At 41.2% G+C, this 21,552-nt stretch overlaps 1 protein-coding gene and 1 pseudogene across 1 annotated transcript; one reads left to right on the forward strand and one right to left on the reverse strand.

Annotated features, from left to right (window-relative positions):
• The first annotated feature begins 948 nt into the window (after positions 1–948).
• Positions 949–9,164, forward strand: LOC143848930 (uncharacterized; annotated as a pseudogene).
• Positions 9,165–13,344: 4,180 nt separating this feature from the next.
• SKIP6 (SKP1 interacting partner 6) lies at positions 13,345–21,266 on the reverse strand. Its single transcript, XM_077357445.1, has 2 exons — positions 20,008–21,266; positions 13,345–13,687 (listed from the first exon to the last, which is right to left on the reverse strand). Exon 1 carries the CDS (start codon positions 21,101–21,103, stop codon positions 20,024–20,026), a length of 1,080 nt encoding a protein of 359 aa, XP_077213560.1. The 5' UTR covers positions 21,104–21,266; the 3' UTR covers positions 13,345–13,687; positions 20,008–20,023.
• Positions 21,267–21,552: the final 286 nt, after the last annotated feature.

The following is a 21,552-nucleotide window of genomic DNA, read 5'->3' on the forward strand; positions in this document are numbered from 1 at the left end:
TTATATTTAAATAAGTAAAATAATAGTTTGAAATAAAAAATTAAGCTGGACCACATAGAGGTGCAACTTGGGTCGGGCCGTGTTCAACCTGATTTCAGCTTGGGTTAGGTTGGCATTTTCTTATGTTGGGTTGGGAAAAGCCAACATGAATTAATTTCGAGTGGGGTCAGGGTTGAGGTCTTGGGCAGCCCAAATCCGGACGATTTCCATCCTCTAATTAATTTCGTCGGGATTTTAAAAATATTTTTTTGGATTGCCATTGTGATTTTTAAAATATTATGGTTATATTTTCTATATTTTTGCTTGAGGCTAACCCGAACCCAACTAGACTTGATTTGGAAAAAAAGCAGGTTAGATGGGTCAGTTTGGTTAGGCTGGTTGACTATTCTCAAGCCGAGGCTTGGGTTAGGTTGGGTCGGGTAAGGTTAGGGTTGCACCTCAACCCACCCAACCCAGCCCGAGTTGCACCCCTAGAGCGGCGGACACACATCTAACCTACAAGATTAGGTTAATGCCTAAGGTAGGGCTTAAGATTAGAGGAAGATCCTTAAGACATCGTTCCAATGGAGGTAAAATAGTTTTGATTGTGGGTTTTATATAACAAAATGCCCTGCGTAAATACTTTTCATTTGCAATATAAGGTTTTCAAAGGGTTAAGATCATCATGTGGAGATGATTTTTGATGCAAACTATATACATTGGGGCAAACAAATGAATGAGCCTTGATTAACATAAACGACCCCGTGTGGGACAGAGAAAAATGCTATGAAGATGTTGGGCGTTTGGCTCTATAGTAACTAACAACTTTGTGAGTCCACATGTGCCATGTGGACGTTGTAAATTACGTCAGGCTTCATTGGCTTTTGTCACACCTTTTGGAATGATCCCATTGGATATAGTGTAATCGGACATACAAAAAATAGGAACCTTTTCTCTCTCGATCTTCTGGTAGGAAGCTAAAAAAAATCCCTTATGATCTCTCTTATCCTGCATTAAAACAACTGAGAAGAGACATGGACGAGGTCTCTGATCAATCTTCTATCAATTCTACGCTGACCCTAATACCAAATCTCCCTAATGAAGTAGCTCTGCAATGCATAGCTCGAGTCCCTCGGTTCTTCCACCCCGATCTCTCCCTTGTCTGCCAATCATGGCGCTCTCTCCTTCACTCCCCTCTCTTCTTCACCACCCGATTCGATCTAAACTGCACCCAGAAATTCCTCTACGTTGACATTCCAAACCACGGCTCTTCTTCCAAATGGTTCCTCCTCGTTCTATATGGTGGAAACCCCTTAAAACTCTCCCCACTGCCTCCCATCCCTTCCCTCCTTATTGGATCTACTGGTGTGGTATTGGGTCAATCTCTCTTCGTTTTGGGTGGTTCAGTGGAAGGAATTCCTTCATCTAGCGTATGGGTTTTTGACGCCCGTGCCAATAGTTGGAAAACTGGCCCTAGGATGAGAATGGCTAGGGCATTTGCTACCGTCGATCCGTGGGCCGAGGTTTTTTATCCGGATCTTGGATCGTGGATGGCTGTACCAAGCCCGGTTGAGGTCCGATCAAAATGGATGTACGGGTGTGTAGATGTGGGAGGGAAGCTTTTTGCAAAGGCAGATAGTAGAGTGGTAGTTTTCGATCCGGAGCAGTTTACATGGAGTCATATTTCGATAGAGCTTGATTCGGGGTGGAGAATGAGAGGTGCTGTTGTTGACGGGATTTTGTATTGCTATGATCTTTCCGGGAAGATAAGGGGTTATGATTGGGAGGAGAATAAGTGGAAAGAGTTGAAGGGAATCGAGAAGGAATTGTCAAGGTTCTGTCATACATCTTTGGCGAATTTGGATGGGAAGTTGTGTGTGTTTACAGAGAGTATGGGGGTTTCAGTGTTGGATATTAAATGTGCAGAGGTTGAGATATGCAAAGAGAGCGATGGAGAGTTGCAGGGTTTGGCCATTTCGTCGAAGGTTATTCTGACAATTCCGAAGGGGTCTTCAATCTTTCAGTGCTATGCATTTGAATTTTGATCTTCATACGTGATCTTCATAGGAAGATCAGTATGTTGAATTTTGAATTCTGTTTATATTGTTTGAAGATTAAAAATTTGCCCCTTTTTTGTGTGTCGGAATATGTAGTTGATTATTTTGCCTAACATGAAACTGTAGAAGCTTTTATTATTATTATCATATGGTACAATGGCTAAATTATATTAGCTATATGGAGAAACTTTTCAAGCATTTTCATCTTAATTGGAGTCTATTCCATGGCATGACCTTTCCTCTTAATTTCTGGTGTGCTGTTACTTGTGTGTGTGCGCGCGCGGGTGTGTGTGCATGAGAGAGAGAGAGAGAGAGAGAGAGAGAGAGAGAGAGAGAGAGAGAGAGTTTGAACCAGCAAAATGCAGTTCTCCCAACTTGATTGGATGATTCAAACCGCTTGATCCATCAGACCTCAATTAGGGTTCCACAAATAAAAGCTACACAGCAGATTTTTTTGTCAGCATTTATCTAACGACAGGGATCTATCCGGAATGGGACAAGGCTTATCAGGACTGCTTTATGATAGTCGACAAGATCAATGGTCTTAATTAACATGTAAAGCCCGTGTGGGACAAAGAAAAATGCTATGAAGATGTTTGCCGCTGGGCGCTTTCGCAATGGACAACTTTACGGGCGAGCTCATTCAAGATCTCTTGGTAGTAAGCAAAAAACCCCTCATATCTCTTTTGCGATGGACCCTAGCAAATTCCAAAAAATAAAATTAACGAAGTTTGATTTGGGGATTGGTGGAAGTTATTTTGTAAGAACAGAGCCTAATTGGCAAATATGAAATAATTAAGGACAATTTAGCAATAATATTGTAAAGCAAGGACTTATTGGCAAAAATCCCTGGTAATTAAGATTGATATTGCAGTTAAGATTTCCAATCCTAATCACTTTCCTGATTATGTTACTCGATGCTATCTTTATCCATTTTTAGAATTCTATATAATCGCATTAAAGCTAATGGTAATCAATTCAAGAAACCAAGATTAATCAAATTCCTAATTTATGACAATCTGCAGGAAAAGACATGGACAAGGTCGATTCTCCATCGACCCTTTTGCCAAATCTCTCAAACGATGTTGCTCTGCAACGCATTGCTCGAGTCCCTCGATTCTTCTACCCTAATCTCTCCCTAGTCAGCCGATCATGGCTCTCTCTCCTTTGCGCCCCTCTCTTCTTCACCACTCGGTTCAATCTCAAATGCACCCAACAATTCCTCTACATTAACATTCCAAAGTATGCCTCTTGTTCCAAATGGTTCGTCCTCGATCTCTATGGCGGAAACACTAGGAAACTCTCCCCACTCCCTCCCATCCCTTCACTTGCCACTGGATCCGCTGTGGTTGTCTTGGGTCATTTTCTATTCGCTTTGGGAGGTTCAATGAACAGAATTCCTTCATCGAGCGTATGGGTTTTTGCCGCCCGTGCCAATAGTCGGACAACTGGCCCAGGGATGAGAATCGCGAGGGTATTTGCCACCGCAGGGGTCGTGAATTGGAAGATTTACGTTATCGGGATGTTTGTTTGATGGGGCTGAGGTTTTGATCCGGATCTTGGCTGGTGGATGGTTGTGCCAAGCCCGGTTGAAGTCCGATCGAAATGGATGTACGGTTGGGTAAATGTGGGAGGGAAGCTTTTGATCTGGAGCGGTTTTCGTGGAGTCATGATTTGACAGGGCTTGATTCGGGGTGGAGGATGATGGGTGCTGTTGTTGATGGGATTTTGTATTGTTGTAGCTAGGGGTGGACATGGTTTCGGTTCAACCCGAAGAACCGAACCGGCTTATTTGGTTCGGTTCTAGGATTTGGTGGTTCGGTTCCGGTTCAGGGTTCCTGGAACCATGAGAATGCGGTTCGGTTTTGGGTTTGGACTATGGGGGATATGATCCTACTCGGTTTGGTTCTCAGTTCTCAGTTCATATGGTGTAGGCCCGTATAGTCTAATATTTTTCACAAAGTACTGTACAGGCCTCACTATAGGATGATCCAAACCATCCATTTTATGGGCCATGGGCACAACCTAAATAGGTTGTGCTACCAAAATCATTTCAATAGGATGATCCAAACCTTATGATCGATAGAGATTTCCATAATATGCAGTACTTCTTTTATAGATCAGAGGGCTGAGAGAGAGAGAGAGATTGTGCATTCAACCATTAGACTTACTGAAAATTTTGGCCCCAGAAAGTGTTCACTTGTTGGGCCTAGAAAATCATCACCACCCTCTGATCATTAGAGCAGCACATAGAGCAGCCAGTATAGATCAGAGGGTTGGGATCATACTACGGAGCTGTTTTTCGGGACACGGCCTATTTAAGGTGGGGCCCACCAAATGAATGGTTTGGACCATCGAATAATGTGGGCCTATTGTATTTTTTTTTAAGTAAGTGCATGTAAGTGTGGGCTCCATATAAAAAGTGAACTGGTATATCTGCCCCTTTTGGTTACTTGGAACACCAAGCATCACTATACGTGGCAATCAGCCCCATTGAATACTTCTAACGTGAAGTACATCAGCCGCTCTGCAGTCATTGATACACTGCTGTTGGGTGTCCAAGTAATCGAAAAAGGGTATATATCATTTCCCTATTAAAAGGGTGCTGATAAATTCGCACCCCCTGTAGGATAATTCCCACCCCTTTAACGTTAATTGGCGTAAAAAAGCATTAAAGTCTGCCACAATACCCTCCTTTAAATGGGTGCGAATTATCCTTTTGGGGGGTGAATTTATCATTGGCATATAAAAACCCCAGACGTACATAGGGTATGGATATTGCCGTATAAAAACCCCTGACGTACATAGGCTATGGATAGGTGAACGACATCATTTGGAAAATTTGCTAGTGTTGGGTCAAATATCAAGGGTGCACCCTGATTAAGTGCAGCAATGCGCGTAGGCCATGTCAAAACTCGGATAAACGTGCCACACGGACATGATCAGGTCCATTGATCCACCAGATGTGCTCTTCTCCCTTGATTGGATGATCGTAACTGCTTGGCCCATCAGGCCCCATTTAGAATTCTACTAGGAAAAGCTACACTACAGATTTTTCCCTTTCTTTATCCAACGGCAGGGATCTATCCGGAATGGGGTAAGGTTTATCAGGACTGCTTTATGATAGTCCACAAGATCAATGGTTTTAATTAATATGAAAGAAAGGTGTGGGACCAAGAAAAATGCTACGAAGATGTTGGCTGTTATAAGCTCTTTCGTAATGGACAACTTTATGGTCCCACATGTGCCATGTGGACTTGTAAACTAGGTCCCAGCATAAGAGTCCGGCTTTTGACATATAGAGAAATTATTTGATGAATGGGCATGCAAACTTGTTAATATAAGGATGGGATGATGAGTACCAGTTTGTACGCTCGGCCCTTTCATCATATAATTTCTCTATAAATAGGAACCCTCACCGTCGTTATCTTTGGTATGTATCTCTCCAATCTGCTTACAATATCAAATCTATGCAGATCTTAAATGTGATAGATACTTTTGAATAGATTAGCAACTAAGCTAGATTTAGTAGTTAATATTTCCATTCTTATCACTTTCCTCGTTATGCTAATCACTTACTATCTTTACGAGTGTGTTCAATATAAACACCCCTCCTTTAAGGCTAATTGTAATCAAATCAAGAAACCGAGATTCATAAAATCTCTAATTCATCAACAATATGCCATTAAAACAGCAAGAAGAGACATGGACGAGGTCTCTTATCAATCCTCTATGGATTTTCATTCGACCCTTTTGCCAAATCTCCCAAACGATGTTGCTCTGCAATGCATTGTGAGAGTCCCTCCATTTTTCCACCCATATCTCTCCCTAGTCTGCAGATCATGGTGCTCTCTTCTTCACCACTCGATTCGAGCTCAACTGCACCCAGCAATTGCTCTACATTTACATTCAAAATCCTCCTTTTTCTTACAAATGGTACGTCCTCGACCCAAATGGCCGAAACTTCAAAAACTCTACCCACTGCCTCCCATCCGTAGGCTTACCATTGGATTTGCAATTGTTGTCTTGGGTCAATTTCTCTTTGTTTTGGGCGGTTTAGTGAATGGAATTCCCTCATCTAGTGTCTGGGTTTTTTATGCTCGTCACAATAGTTGGGACACAGGGCCTAGGATGAGAATGGCCAGGAAATTTGCTATCGCGGGGTCGTGAATGGGAAGATTTACATTATCGAAGGCTATTTGGTTGATCCGTGGGCTGAGGTTTTTGATTTGGATCTTGGCTCGTGGATGTATGTGCCTAGCCAGGTTGAAATCCGATCGAAATTTATGTCCGGTTGTGCTGATTTGGGAGGGAAGCTTTTCGTGAAAACGGATAGTAGAGTGGTAATTTTTTATCCGCATTCGACAGAGGTTGATCCGGTGTGGATGATGAAAGGTGCTGTTGTTGACGGGATTTTGTATTGCCCTGATTTTTCTGAGAAGATAAGGGGTTATGATTGGGAGGAGAATAAGTGGAAAGAGTTTAGGTCTACGGTCTGATTCGTTTGGAACGAATCAGACTGTCCTTGGAAGTGTTTAGGTCTACGGTCTACCTATGTTGTGCACAGTTAAAATTTGCATAGGACGATCACAACCTTCTGATGTATAGATATTTCCATAGTACGGAGTTCCTTTATAGAGAGAGAGAGAGAGAGAGAGAGAGAGAGTGGCATTTAACGATTAGGCAGATGGTTACACTTGGAGAGAGAGAGAGAACTTATGGCATTTAACGATTAGGCAGACGGTCACACTTGGGACCAGTGGTAACAGACAAAATTCTGGCCCCAGAAGCCACCATATATGTTCAATCCAAGCCGTTCATTTGTTGGGCTTCGAAAATCATCTCCATAGTATGACTAACCCTCCACTCATTAGAGCACCACCTAGAGAAGCCAGTAGCGATCAGGTGGTTGGGATCATACTATGGAGATGATTTTCGGGACACGAACTATTTAACATGGGGACCCACCAGGCCACCAAACGAATGGTTAGGATCAATTTAATAATGTGGGCGTATTGTATTTTTTTTTTCAAATAAGTGCATGTGATCAAGAACACCATACTAAAAACCCCAAACATAAATAGCCAGTGTAGATAGGCGAGCGACATCATCTGAAAATGTTTTCTATTGTTGGGTCAAATCTCAAGGGTGCACCCTGATTAAGTGCAGCAAAGAGCGTAGGCCATGTCAAAACTCTAGTAGAAAAATGGTAAGAAGATATAAATGTGCCACATGGACATTACAAGGTCCATTGATCCAGAAAAATGTGTTCCTCCTACCTTGATTGGATGATCCTAACCGCTTGATCCATTAGGCCTCATTTATTAGGATTCCACTAAGAAAAGCTACACTTTAGATTTTTTGTTGTCATTTATTCAACGGCAGAGATCCATCAGGAATGGGACAAGGTTCATCAGGGCTGCTGCATGGCAGTTCACAAGATCAATGGTCTTGATTAACACATTGATAATGTTTGCCTTTCGTAATGGACAACTTTATAGGCCCACATGTGCCAGGTGAACACAAGTCCGGTTCATTCGCTTTTGTTCATAGTCCCGACTCATATAAAAATAGAAACCTCACTCTCGATCTCTCTGGTAGTAAGCAAAAACCCCACGATATCTCTCCATTCTGTTAGAGAATATCAGATCTAAAGAGATCTGACCGTAGTATTGGGTTTGTGGTAGATTAGTTACTTTGGAATAGAATAGCAACAAACCTAGATTTAGAAGTTAAAAACATAAAATTTCCCCATCCTTGTCACTTTCCTGATTATGTTAATCTCTGACTATCTTTATACCTCTGAGTCTGTTCAATATAGACACACTTTCCTTAAGGCCAATTGTAATCAATCCAAGAAAACGAAGAAACATGAACGACAATCTGCCATTAAAACACAACAGAAGAGACATGGACGAGGTCTCTGATCAAGTTTTTGAAGATTCGCCGTCCACCCTTTTGCCAAATCTCCCAAACGATGTAGCTCTGCAATGCATTGCTTGAGTCCCTCGATTATTCCACCCCAATCTCTCCCTTGTCTGCCGATCATGGTGCTCTCTCCTTCGCTCCCCTCTCTTTTTCACCACTCGATTCGATCTCAACTGCACCCAACAATCCCTCTACATTGAAATTCAAAGCCTTGCTTCTCCTTTTGCTTCTCCCAATTGGTTCGTCCTTGATCGAAATGACGGAAACTTCAGTAAACTCTACCCACTGCCTCTCATCCCTTCCCTTGCCATTGGATCTGTAGGTGTTGTCTTGGGTCAATTTCTCTTCGTTTTGGGTGGTTTCGTTGAAGGAATTCCTTCATCGAGCGTCTGGGTTTTTGATGCGCGTCTCAATAATTGGGAAGCTGGCCCGATGATGAGAGTCGCTAGGGAATCTGCTACCGCAGGGGTCGTTAATGGAAAGATATACGTTATCGGAGGATGTTTGGTTGAGCCGTGGGCTGAGGTTTTTGATCCGGATCTTGGGTCGTGGATGGATGTGCCTAGCCCGGTTGAAATCCGACTGGAATGGATGCCCAGTTGTGTTGGTTTGGGAGGGAAGCTTTTCGTGGAGACAGATGGTAAAGTGGTAGTTTTCGATCCGAAGCGGTCTTCATGGAGTCATGTTGCGATAGAGTTTGATTCGGTGTGGATGTTGGGAGGTGCTGTTGTTGACGGGATTCTGTATTGCCCTGATTTTTTTGGGAAGATAAAGGGTTATGATTGGGAGGAGAATAAGTTGGAAGAGTTGAAGGGAATCGAGGAGGAATTTTTGATGTTCGATGATATATTGTTTGCAAATTTTGATGGGAGGTTGTGTGTTTTTACAGAGAGACCGAGGGGTTTGGTGTTGGATATTACTTGTGCAGATGTTGTGGTAAGCAAAGAGAAAGATGGAGAGTTGCAGGGTTCGGTGGTTTGGTCGAATTTTACTGTTACAGTTCCGGGGCGTTCAATCTTACATTGCTTGCCACTTGAATTGTGATCTTCATATAAATATCAGTACGCAGTACGTTGGAATTTTGAATTCTCTTAGGGCCCGTTTAGATGCCGAGAAGATTTTTTATTTGGATGTCTCATATTTGCAGCCCCTTTTTGCATTGTAATTTGGATTGGATCAAATTCTTGGATTTCTAATTCAGCAGCTGACGGTGAAAAAATTCAGATTTCCAAATATGCCGTGGAAATAAGAAAATGGAAATCCACAGATCTCTGGTAGTTTCCTTCACCCTCTTAGCTTCTCAACCTCTCCCCTCCACTAGGAAGTACCCCCTTCCCTCTTGTCTCCCTCTACATGAGCTGCGGGATCTATTCAATTTCTATTCAAAACTCAAATCCAAATCTAAATACAAAATGGGAAGTATCCAAACGGGCCCTTATATTGTTTAATGACTAAAAATTTGCCTTTTGTGTGTTACAATATATATGTTGATTGTTATGTGTTACAATCCCATTGTTTAAAAACTCCTTGACTCGGCATGGAACTCGCCCGAATCGACTCCTTTTTATCTTGGCCGCGTTCCTCGTCGCACCACATCCGCATTCCTATGTTTTGCCCCACAGAGTCAATAAGCTCCTTTGACTCTCTTGAGTTATGACCTCTTCTTTCACATGTTCTCTGCCATCTCTTTCCTGCAAAAGAGCCCAACAATATATAGTTCATTCAATCCAATGGGATATCAATTACTAAGAGAATCCAGCAACATTGTTCTATCATGTTTGGAGCGTGGCCGCATCACCGTTTTCTCGACCATTGATGCGGAAGAGTTACCCAAAGCCACTGCAATGGATTAAACCATGTATGTAAACCCATTCCATCACCTTTGATCCACTGCAATGGCTTCGAGCATCTAATCTCCATCTACTGCCTCTGGTGCTTGTACACAAACTGAAAGAATCTCTCCATTACCAAAGACCGAGTCTGGTATGTAATTCATGGTAGACCCTATGTTTTTTGAGCTCTAGATTTAATCAAGAAGGACCCAAGTACAAGTAATCTACTAGAATAAAAGCAGACTGCCATACTTCAGAGAACAAAATTAGATTGCTAAGCAGAACACCTTAAATGCAGTTTTTACTGGTGGTATAGAAATGGTTTATTTCCTTCTTAGGACAGGATGCTATAATAATAAACAAGTGATCCAGACCATTCATCTGGAAGGCTAAAGCGCAAAAAAAATAACATTGGTTTGGTGATTATTGGTCACTGCAATGCATTGGTGCTGTGGTTCCATCATTCTCTTTCATATTTTTCTCCCAAAATGGGAACTGTTATCAGCACTTACAGTATTTTGATGAGGGCACTCCTCACTATATTCAAAGTATGGTATGGCCCGCACCATAGGATGATCCAAACCGTCCATTAGATGGGCCACAGCCTAAATAGGTTGTGTACCAAAAATCATTTCCATAGGTTGTGTCGTCTTGGGTCAATTTCTCTATGTTTTGGGCGGGTCATCGGACGTCTGGGTTTTCGACCCTCGTGTTAGTTGGGGCACTAGCCTGGAGATGATAATGGGGAGGGCATTTGCCACTGCGGGGGCCATGAATGGGAAGATTTACATTATTGGAGGTTATGTGGTTCGTCCGTGGATTGTTGATCGATGGGCCGAGGTTTTTGATCCAGATCTTGGCACGTGGATGACTGTGCCTAGCCCGATAAAACTCCGATCGAGATGGATGTACGGTGGTTGTGTTGATGTGGGAGGAAAGCTTTTCACCAAGGCGGAAAGTAGAGTGGTATTTTTGGATTCGGAGCGGTCTATTTCTACTGAGTTTGGAGGATAATAGGTGCTGTTGTTGATGGGATTTTGTATTGCTGTGATCTTTCTGGGAAGATATGGGGTTAGGATTTGGAGGAGAAAACTTAGGAAAGAGTTAAAAGGAATTGTTGAGGTTCCGTCCTATATGTTTAGTGAATTTTGATGGGAGTTTGTTTGTGTTTACAGTGAGATGGAGGGGTTCAATGTTGGATCTTACGTGTGTGGAATAGTTGAGATAGAGTTATCACTTGAATTGTGATCTTCATAATAAGTTCAATATGATGAAAATTCAATTCTGTTATATTGTTTAAGAACTGAAAATTTACCCCTTCTGTGAAACTTTTCATCTAAATTGGACACTGTTCCATGGAAGGGGCTTCCCTCTGAATTTCTACTTTGCTTGTTTTTCCATACTATATCTACGTTTTTTAGCTCTCGAATTTCTAGCTTTAGTCGGCTGGTTATCCTGTTAGGCTTAAACTAATTGATGACAACTTGCTGGTAGAACGTTGAGGAGACATAAAGCTTCACCCTTATGTCCTCAAGAAATTGCACTTGGATGTGCTATCGATCTAGATGAAATATGTTATTATATGCCTCTCTCTCTCTCTCTCTCTCTCTCTCTCTCTCTCTCTCTCTCTCACACACACACACACACACTCACACACACACACACAGTCTATTTCTCCGCCCGGGCGTCTTAAGCAAATCATAAATACTAACCTACACTCTTTCTTTCATCCACAGATAAATAGTCTGTTGTGTGAAGTAAATCATAGATTAGAGAGTGTGTGTCTCTCTCTTAAACAAACCATATATACTAGCATACTTTTTCATCTAGATCGAGAGAGACTACAAGAGTATGTGTCAACACACATGGTTTGCTCTCACACACACAAACAGAGAGAGAGAGAGAGAGAGAGAGAGAGAGAGAGAGAGAGTGTTTATGGGTTAGAATCAAGGTTTTAAATTTCGGCTGAAATCCGAAATTTCAGCGGATTTCGCCCAAGACCAAAATCGGCGATATCCGAAATCGGCAAAATGTGACTTATTTCGGTCAAAATTTGGGTAATTTCGCTGAAATTTCAGGAAAAATAAATAAATTTTTAATCCTTTAACACATTTCAACTGAAATTACCGAAATTTCGGTTTCGGTGGGTCCTAAATTACCCCCGAAACCAAAATTTAAAACCTTGGTTAGTATACATGGTTTGCTCACACCGCGTACACGAGAGAGAGAGAGAGAGAGAGAGAGAGAGAGAGAGAGACTGTTAGGAACATGATTTGCTTCACACACAGCCTCCCTCTCTCTCTCCCCCTCTATCTAGATGACACAGCACATATGATTTGCATAACACACCCAGAGAGGATGATATTGACAGCCATAGAGGAGCCACAACTCCATGGTCATCTTCCTTCACTCCCATCTCTTTCCTGCAAAAGAGCCCAGAAATCTATATATCAGTCAATCCAATGGGATATCAAATACCAAGAGAATGAATCCAACGAGATTGTTCCATCTGGCTTGGAACGTGGCAATCCGATGCTCTCCTCGATCACGCTTTTTCGACCATTGATGCAGAAGAGATACCCAAAGCCACTGCAATGGATTAAACCCATTCATCCTGTGATCCATTGCAATGGCTTCGAGCATCTCATCTCCATCTGCTGCCTCTCATGAAATCACCAAAACAAACATTGGTTGTAAACAAACAGACACATCTCTTCTTCATGAACACTCTCCTCTACATGAAAGAAACTCTCCATTACTAGCGACCGAGTCTGGTATGCTATTCCATGGTAGAGATCATGTTTTATCTGCATTAGATTAAATAAAGAAGGACCCAAGTACAAGTAATCTACTAGAGTAAAAGCAGACTGCCATACTTGACAGCTTTAAATAGATTGTTAGGAAGAACACGTTATATGCAGTTTTTAATTGTGGTATGGAAATAGTTTCTTTCCTTCTTAGTACTGGATACTCTAGTTAGAAACAAGTGATCCTGAGCGTTCATCAGCTGGCCCATCTCTAAATTGAATTAAACCTTCCACTAACATGGATTTTGATTCACACCAAAAGAGAAATTTTAGATTTTTTTAATTTGCAATTTACACTTAAAGACGGCTACTAATATTGACACTACAATGTTTTGATAATGAGCGGAACTCACCATGTCCTTTTTCTTTTAATCGGCTGCTGAGAGCTTTTTGGGAAGGGCAGTGATAAATCAACCCCCAAATACCTTAAATCGACTCCCTATATGTGCCTCGAGGTTAGAGAGAGAAATAGGAGAGAGATAGACACATAGGGGGTCGATTTATCACTCCCTTTGGGAATTGTAATAGCTTTTGACAGCTGCTTACATAACAAAAGACAAGGTCAGTTCGTACCATTATCAAAACATGGTAGAGCCAATATCAGTAGCCTTAAACCACAATCTAAAAACTGCAACGAAAATTACCATTTAGGTGTACATAGAAACACACCCATAATCATGTTCTTTTTATGTAATGTCTTACTGAAATCGAGCTCTCCTTTGTGATTCGGATGTTTGAATGTTAGCTTTTTCTTATGCCAAACAAACACAGGCATGTAACAATTTGTATTAGAGAATGGTATTTTAATTGTACATAGTCATTAGCTACTCTAATATTACTGTATTAGATATATACAGTTTTTGCAACCTCTGAGTCTATTGTTTCCTCTGGCACCCAAAAAAAAATAAATTCACCTGCATTCTCTTGGCATCTTTCACAACCTTCTGGACTGTATCTCTCCATCGTCGCCTCTCTAACTTCATCCTTGCAGAAACGGGCCTCTTTAACTTCATCCTTGTAGAAACAGGCTTAGATTCCACTATGACCTGCCTCCTTTCTTGCCCCCTCGCTATTTGGCATCGACCTGTGAAATGAAGGAGACGAGATCAATAATGAGAAATCAAATTGTAAACCAAGCAAAATGAGCCACATGAAAAAAATATATATAATAACAATGTATAAATAATCTCATTCAAGGAGAACCTACAAAATTAATGCTCGGCATGGGAGAAAGGAATAAGATAAATGCTACTTATATGTGCACTACCATGTTTTGATAATCACACAAATTCACCTTGTCATTCATTATTTAACTGGCTGCTGTCAAAAGCTATTACAATTCCCAAAAAGCTCTCAGCAGCCAATGAGAAAAGAAAAGACAGGGTGAGTTTGTGTCATTATCAAAACATGGTTTTGCAAACATCAATAGCCTCAGAAACTATTCTATCATTTCAGAGGACCACTCAAAAAGAATAAAGAACTATCTAGTCAAAGTGTGGCAGGAATGATGGAAATTGCTTCAGTTAGGACCAGCTTCATATGTATTCAACGAGTTGAACTTCCCCACATCTTATCATTGCTCTGTTTGGTTGCCGGGTTTTTTTTGTTCCCGGGAGTTATGTGGGAGAAAAAAATACCCTGGGAGATAGGTGGGAAAAAAAGAGTCCTGGAAGTATCCTGGTAAAATAAAAATCCCATGTTTGGTTATGTGGGAGAAAAAAAAACCCTGGGAGATATGGTGGGAGAAAAAAAAACCTTTGTTTGGTTGCTTGAACTGTTGGGTAGAAAAAAATTCTTCTCAAGCTTATTTTTGGTTCCTGAGTTTATTTTTGTTCCTGGGGTTATCTTGGGATGGGATGAAAAGGCAATCCTTACAAAAGTGGGATTAAAAAATTCACCCCACAAGTAATCATTACAAGAGTGGGATTAAAATAAACCTAGTGCTAAAAGGCAACCAAACATGGGATGGAACCAAAATTTAACTTACTCTCCCACAAAACTCCCAGGCACAAAAAAAACCCGGCAACCAAACATAGCATCAAACTCCAAATACTATAGGATTATTTGAACTGGGAGATCAAGATTAATGTCTTTCTTGAAAGCTAATATGTGTCATCATTCAAAAGTTGTCTTGTGAAATGGTTATGCATTCATTCAAAGGAACATATATTGAAAACAATCAAAACAGCTGCTCTGTTTCTCATAGACAGAAATTCAACAAGGAAAATGACAGATACCAGGAACATAAGCTGAACAGACCTTCAATTTGTTTGTTCCAAATCCAGAATCAGATGCCACAAGGCTGCGATGGCCAAAACTAATAGACTGTTTGAATACCCAAAACAAAAAGGTTCAGAAACAGAAGAGTCCTCATAAAAGAAAAGCTAACTTGTGATTTTCAATTCACATGTCAATTCTATCAGCATCATCTGCATCTAATAGTACGTGGAACGGTGTATTATACCCCCATTGATATTTCGATTTGTAGTAAACAAATACCATAGTGTCTAATCTCTGGTACAGTAACTTGCTCTGCTTTAAGAGTGGATGTTCTCAAAAGTACTCCAATTCCCTTTGCATTTTATCATACTACAAGTCTACAAGTTTGGCTAAGCATCCTAATTGCAAAGCTTTACAATTTTGGGACATCATTACCAAATTGTGACCACCATGCAGCTGTAATGATAAAGATCTGAAAGTCGGCAATGCATGACAAAATGTCTAAATGAAATGAACTTCAAAATGTAAGATATAGACAGATTACTTGGACCCATCTTGCTTCTATTGCAGATTGGCATCTCTATGCGAAAGTGATCTGAGGCTCTGCTCTACTGCTCAACGTGAGCAGTGATGATATCTTGCGTACCTTCATTCTGTATCAATCTGCTAATGAAAAATAATGCCGGATGAAGCAACCAACTGCATTAAGGAGACTGTTATACTGATTATCTCATCTTCTATTAAGGTTTGCCCTGCATGTACTCCAACTTCTTCCTCAAACTATCCCTTATGGCTTCATTAGCGTTATTAATGGTCTCATACAAATAACTCATGACAGGTTTGCCCTGGCTATCTACTAAGCAAATTACGGAGAATGGATCTAAAGTTTGACCAAAAGGCATTATTCAACAGTGTACTAAGAACGTCATGGCTGGTCGTCATCCGAAACAAACATCTGCTGCAGACTTTCAATGCACCATAAGACTTTGTACGGTCAAGAAATTTGTTGCAAACCTTTATCGAAGTGAAATGACACAAAAATTTTCCCTTTTGTAAATGTATTCGTCATCAAATGCAGCAAGCCTTTAGTATAGATAAATATGGCTATCTTCCGAGGTTTCTTTATCGTGCTAGCAATAATTGGCAACGCTTTCGGGTTGGCCAAGTTTACTAACACAAGATCTATGTAGTGGAGCGCAAACGGGTCTGGTAGAAAGTTCCAAATTAAATCTGAAACTTATTATCTGTAGCTTTGTGCAAGCGTGGGGATCAAGCTTCCGCCTTCAATTTATGGAATGGTTGGAGAGAGGTGTGCTTAAGCGCGGAGATCAAGCATAAAATTGTGCGAGAGTGGGTTCCCCCACCGCGTGGGTTCTTAAAGCTCAACTTTGATGGATCTAGTTTTGGGAATCCCGACCCAGCTGGAGTTGGTGGTGTCTTGCGGAATGAGCTCGGGGAGGTGATTTGGGCTTTCACTGGCCCCATTGGGGGGCAAATGCTTCAAAGGCGGAGGTGAGAGCAATTCACCAAGGTATAGAACTGTTACCTAGAGGCCAAATGGATAATGTGGTGATAGACGGGGACTCCCTTAATGTTATCCATTGGCTCAAGGGTTCCCACCCCCATCCAATGAAGATTTGACCCGATTTTTTTTATGAAATGCGAGATTGGGTGGGAACATCCTCAATCATTTATCAGCAAGTTCGTCACTCTGCTAATGGGGAAGCCGATAGCCTTGCTAGAGAAGGAGTTTCCAAGGAAGCTTTGGCGCTTGTTGATTTTCTTCCCCCTTGATCTTGTATCTTATTTTGTATGTTATTTTCTTTCTCTCTTCATGATTGTGTTGCTTCTTGAATCGACCATCCCGGTCCCTCTTTTATGAATAAAATTGGCTACCATTAAAAAGAGGATCATTGGCAGTTATAAACTGCATGACATTCTTTGGAACAACATGGGTAATGATCGAATCAAAACTGGAGAGTAAAGCATTGATATTCTTTACTATGTTAGATGTATCAACAGATTTGAGAAAAACAACCACTTGGGCCAATATAACAAGAAGTTAATTAATGGGCATAGTTTTGTATCTGTCCAATTACAGGTCATAATATTGCACCTAGGGAAAATTATGACTCTGATCTCAGCTAAGTAGGGATGCATCTGATGCACTAATTTTTTTCAATATCGCCCCCCTTAGGTCATGGAAATAGGGTATCTTATACCCCATGGAAATAGAAATATTGAAAGAGAAATTGGCATTAGAGCATTCTAATAACATGCATTCTGTTATCATTTCCAATTATACGATCCGATAATTTAATAGGACAATAATAAATGGGTAATAATTTTTTACTTTGACTGGACACTAGGGATCGATGGACTTTCCCCCTCCTGTTCTAGGGAGGGACTTAATAATTGGTCAAAGCCTAGGGTTTGCAGATGAATGCTAGAGAAGAGAGCTCAAAAAGGTAGAAACAGTTTAGGTGAAACAGCGAAGGGGAAATGAATGCCTGAAAATGGCATGCAACAGACTCCGAATTAGATAAAAGTGCTCCAAAACTTGTGGAATGTGGCTTTTTTAGCCACAATTTGGATTCTATGGAAAAAAAGAAATGCCAGAGTTTTCAAAGGTGTTTCTAAAAGCGCGGTCTTCCTTTTCCTTAAAATGATAGCTTTGACAATAGCTTGGGTAAAGTCTCTCCCTTGTTTCAAATTTGTCTCAGCCTTTGCTTTATGGGAAGGCTGGAGAGATCTGTGTTTCAGCTTGGTGAGTAGACTTAAAATTGTGCAAGAGTGGGTTCCTCCTGTGGCCAGTTCTTTAAAGTTGAACTTAGATGGCTCCAACTTGGGGAATCCTATTGGAGGTGTTCTGAGAAATGAGCTTGGGAGGTAATTTGGGCCTTTGCGGGCCTCATAAGGGTGGCGGCTGCTACTGAGGCCAAGGTAAGAGTTGTTCAACAAGGTTTGAATCTTTTGGTTGGAGACGGGTTGGATAATGTGATGGATAGAAGGGGACTCACTGAATGTCAATCGATGGCTCAAGGGATCTCTTGCTCATCCTTGGAGATTTGATCTGTATTTTGATGAAATGCAAGATTGGGTTAGATCTTCCTCTTTTGCATTCCAGCATATTCGTCATTCAACCACTTCTGTAGCTAATGGGCTAGCTAGAGATGGTGTATCCAAAGAAGCTTTGGCGTTGTTTGATTCCCTCCCTCCTTGAGTCTTTCTTTTGTTTTGTTTTTTTCTTGTTGGTCTTGTTTTGTGTTTTTTGTTCTCGTGTACCGACCAACTCGGTCTTTTTTGTTTGCAATAAAATTGTCTACCATTCAAAAATAGTGCTCCAAAGCTTTCTCTAGAACCAACTTAACCACAGTACCAAATGACAGAAACTCAACTCAACTCAACAAAGCCTTTGTCCCAAACTAGTTGGGGTCGGCTAAATGAATCCTTTAGAAAAAATTCTTGAAGAAGGTAAAAGGAATCTACCTAGCTCTAATCCTAGTTCTATTTGGGTTCTTCTATATGGACCATTTTCTTCCATTCTATCCTATCCAAGGTCATGTTCTCTATTATGTTCCAAGCTATCAAGTCTTTCCCCACTGTTTCTACCCAAGTTATTTTCGGTCTGCCCCTACCTCTTTTTACTCCAGCAAGTTGGCACGAGTCGACTTTTCTTACCGAAGCATCCAAAGGCCTACGTTGGATATGTTCAAACCATCTTAAGCGGTGCTCTCTCATCTTCTCCTCAATTGGAGTCACCCCCACCTTTTTACGAATGCCTTCATTTTCAATTCTATCTAGCCTTGTATGGCCACACATCCATCTAAGCATTCGCATCTCCGCTACACTCATCTTATGCACATGCTGCTTCTTGGTGGCCCAACATTCTGAGCCGTACAGCATGGCTGGCCTCACAGCTGTCTTATAAAACTTTCCCTTCAACTTAGTAGGGACTTTACGGTCACATAGGATTCCTGAGACAAGCTTCCACTTCAACCAACCTGCTCTTATTCTATGGTTAACATCCTCTTCAATCTCTCCTTCCTACTGTAGAATTGAACCACGATAGCGAAAGATATCCCTCTTAGGTACCTTCTGTCCAGTCATATTTACTACATCCTCGTCCCGCCTCCTTACATTACTAAAGTTACATTCCATATATTCTGTCTTAGTCCTACTCAATCTAAAACCTTTAGATTCCAAAGTAGTTCTCCATAACTCTAATTTAGCATTTACTCCTGTCTTGGTTTCGTCGATTAATACTATGTCATCTGCAAGACTGCAAATAACATACACCACGGCACCTCATCCTGGATACCCTCTGTAAGCTCATCCATAACTAGTGTAAAAAGATAAGAGCTTAGAGCTGATCTTTGGTGCAGTCCTATTGTAATTGGAAACTTACTAGAAGTTCCATCCGTGGTTCTCACACTAGTTACTGTTCCATCGTACATATCCTTAATCACATCAACATATTTAGTAGGTGTTAAAGTATAAAAGATAAATAACGCCTTTCTCCAACAGCTTAAGCTTTTGGAGAAGTTGGTTAAGTTGGTTAGTTAACAATCGGCACTTTTTTCCTTTCAAGGACCCCCCCACATAACACTCCTGGGAACCCTATCATATGCTTTCTCCAATCAATGAAAATCATATGAAGGTCATTTTTATTTTCTCTAAATCTCTCCATTAACTGCCTAATCAAGAAGATAGCTTCCATAGTCGATCGTCCGGGCATGAAGCCAAACTGATTATCTGACACCTTAGTCTCTTTTCTTAGTCTAAACTCAATTACCCTCTCCCAAAGCTTCATGGTGTGACTCATTAGCTTAATTCCCCGGTAATCGGTGCAACTCTGAATATCTCCTTTATTCTTATAAATAGGTACTAATGTACTATTCCTCCACTCATCAGGCATCTTCTTAGTTTTCAAAATATTGTTAAATAATTTAGTTAACCAAACCCTATGAAATGAATCCTACCAAATGACAGAAACACTAGAACATTTTCTTCATTTACTCTTTTGATAGAACGTACATGGAAAAATGGTCTTTCAGCCCCAAGAAAGTGATAAAGGTAAACTATCATTTCATGCAACAAGGAACAATCAACAATACGTTCCCAACAAAAATAAATAAAATACAAGTTCTTCATCAATATCATAGTATTCACAATTAAACATACCCAACTTTCTATAAGATCATAACCCAATCGCCAAGCAATGAACAATTGAAGACCCGTTCGGAATCGTCAGAATAACCTCTGACCAAACAACCGAACCCCGCAACTCTCCGCCGCTCTCTTTACAAACTTCAATCATCCCACACGCAATATCAATCAATTTACCCTCACCCTTCTTCTCCCAAATCACACACAACCTCCCCTCAGCATTCGCCAACGTAGCCCCACACAAAAACCTTGGTAATTCCTTCCCAATTCCCTTCAACTCTTTCCATCTATCCTCGTCCACATCATACCCTCTTATTTTCCCCAAAAAATCATAACAATACAAAATCTCATCAACAACAACACCTCTCCCTCTCCACCCCAAATCAAGCTCAATTGGAACACAACCCCACTTCAAACCCTCTACATCAAAAACAACCCCTCCTCTATCCGCCATCGCAAAAAACTTCCCACCCAAAACTGCACTCCCATGCATCCATCTTTCCCGGACCTCAACCGGGCTCGGAACAGGAGCCCACGATCCAATCTCAGGATCCAAAACCTCAGCCCATGACAATGATCTAGTCCAAGAATCAACCAAACAACCACCAAGAACATAAATCTTCCCATTCAAAACACCAGACGCAGCGAATTCCCTATTTACCCTCATCCTAGGCCCAATTTCCCATCTATTGATCCTAGCATCGAAAATCCAGACCGTTGATTTGGGTATTTCGTTTACGGATCCGCCCAAAACAAAGAGAAGAGGACCCAATACTACACAAGAGGATCCGATTATGGGGGAGGGAAGGGGAGGGAGTGGGGAGAGTTTTTTAGGGTTTTGGGAAAGATCGAGGAGGAACCATTTGAAAGAAGAGGAGAGGTGGATTCGAATGTTAATGTAGAGGAATTGTTGGGTGAGGTTTAGATGGGAGCGAGTTGAGAAGAAGAGAGGAGAGTGGAGGAGAGAATGCCATGATTTGGAAACTAGAGAGAGATTTGGGTGGAAAGATCGAGGGACTCTTGCAATACATTGTAGAGCTACATCGTTTGGAAGATTTGGTAAAAGGGTTTGTGAGGAATCGGAGAGAGAAAGGTTTGAGAACTTGTCCATGAATCTTTGTTGTTGCTATTTCAATGGATAATTGGACAGAGACAAAGAGAGGATTTTTCTGCAACAAAAGGGTTGCAGAGAGCCGGAGAGAGAGAGAGAGAGAGGGGTTCTACTCCTTTCTGGACCTTTTGTCTTTCGAATCCGACAATGTGGACTGGAGAATGATCCGATTAGGGTGTATAAAAAAGACAATGGCCCACACGAATGGATGATCTCTAAAGCCATTCATTTTTTTAAGTGGGGACCAACGTGGCAAAACCCTTGTGGGGCCCTATCTCTATAGGTGGATACTATTTAATGAGAAGGACCACATTTTTTGGGTCATCCAAACGGTTCTATTGCTGTGCCTAGAAAATCTTCTCCATAAATATTCCTAACCCGTAGAGGTGCACAGTAAAAAAACAGATGGTTGAAGTGAAGCTCGTCCAGTCCTGAGCAGTTTTCTTTAT

The sequence above is a fragment of the Tasmannia lanceolata genome, unplaced genomic scaffold (genome assembly GCF_043159265.1).
Source record: "Tasmannia lanceolata isolate RefF3 unplaced genomic scaffold, GAP_Taslan_0.1 ptg000016l, whole genome shotgun sequence".
Taxonomy (NCBI): Eukaryota; Viridiplantae; Streptophyta; class Magnoliopsida; order Canellales; family Winteraceae; genus Tasmannia; species Tasmannia lanceolata.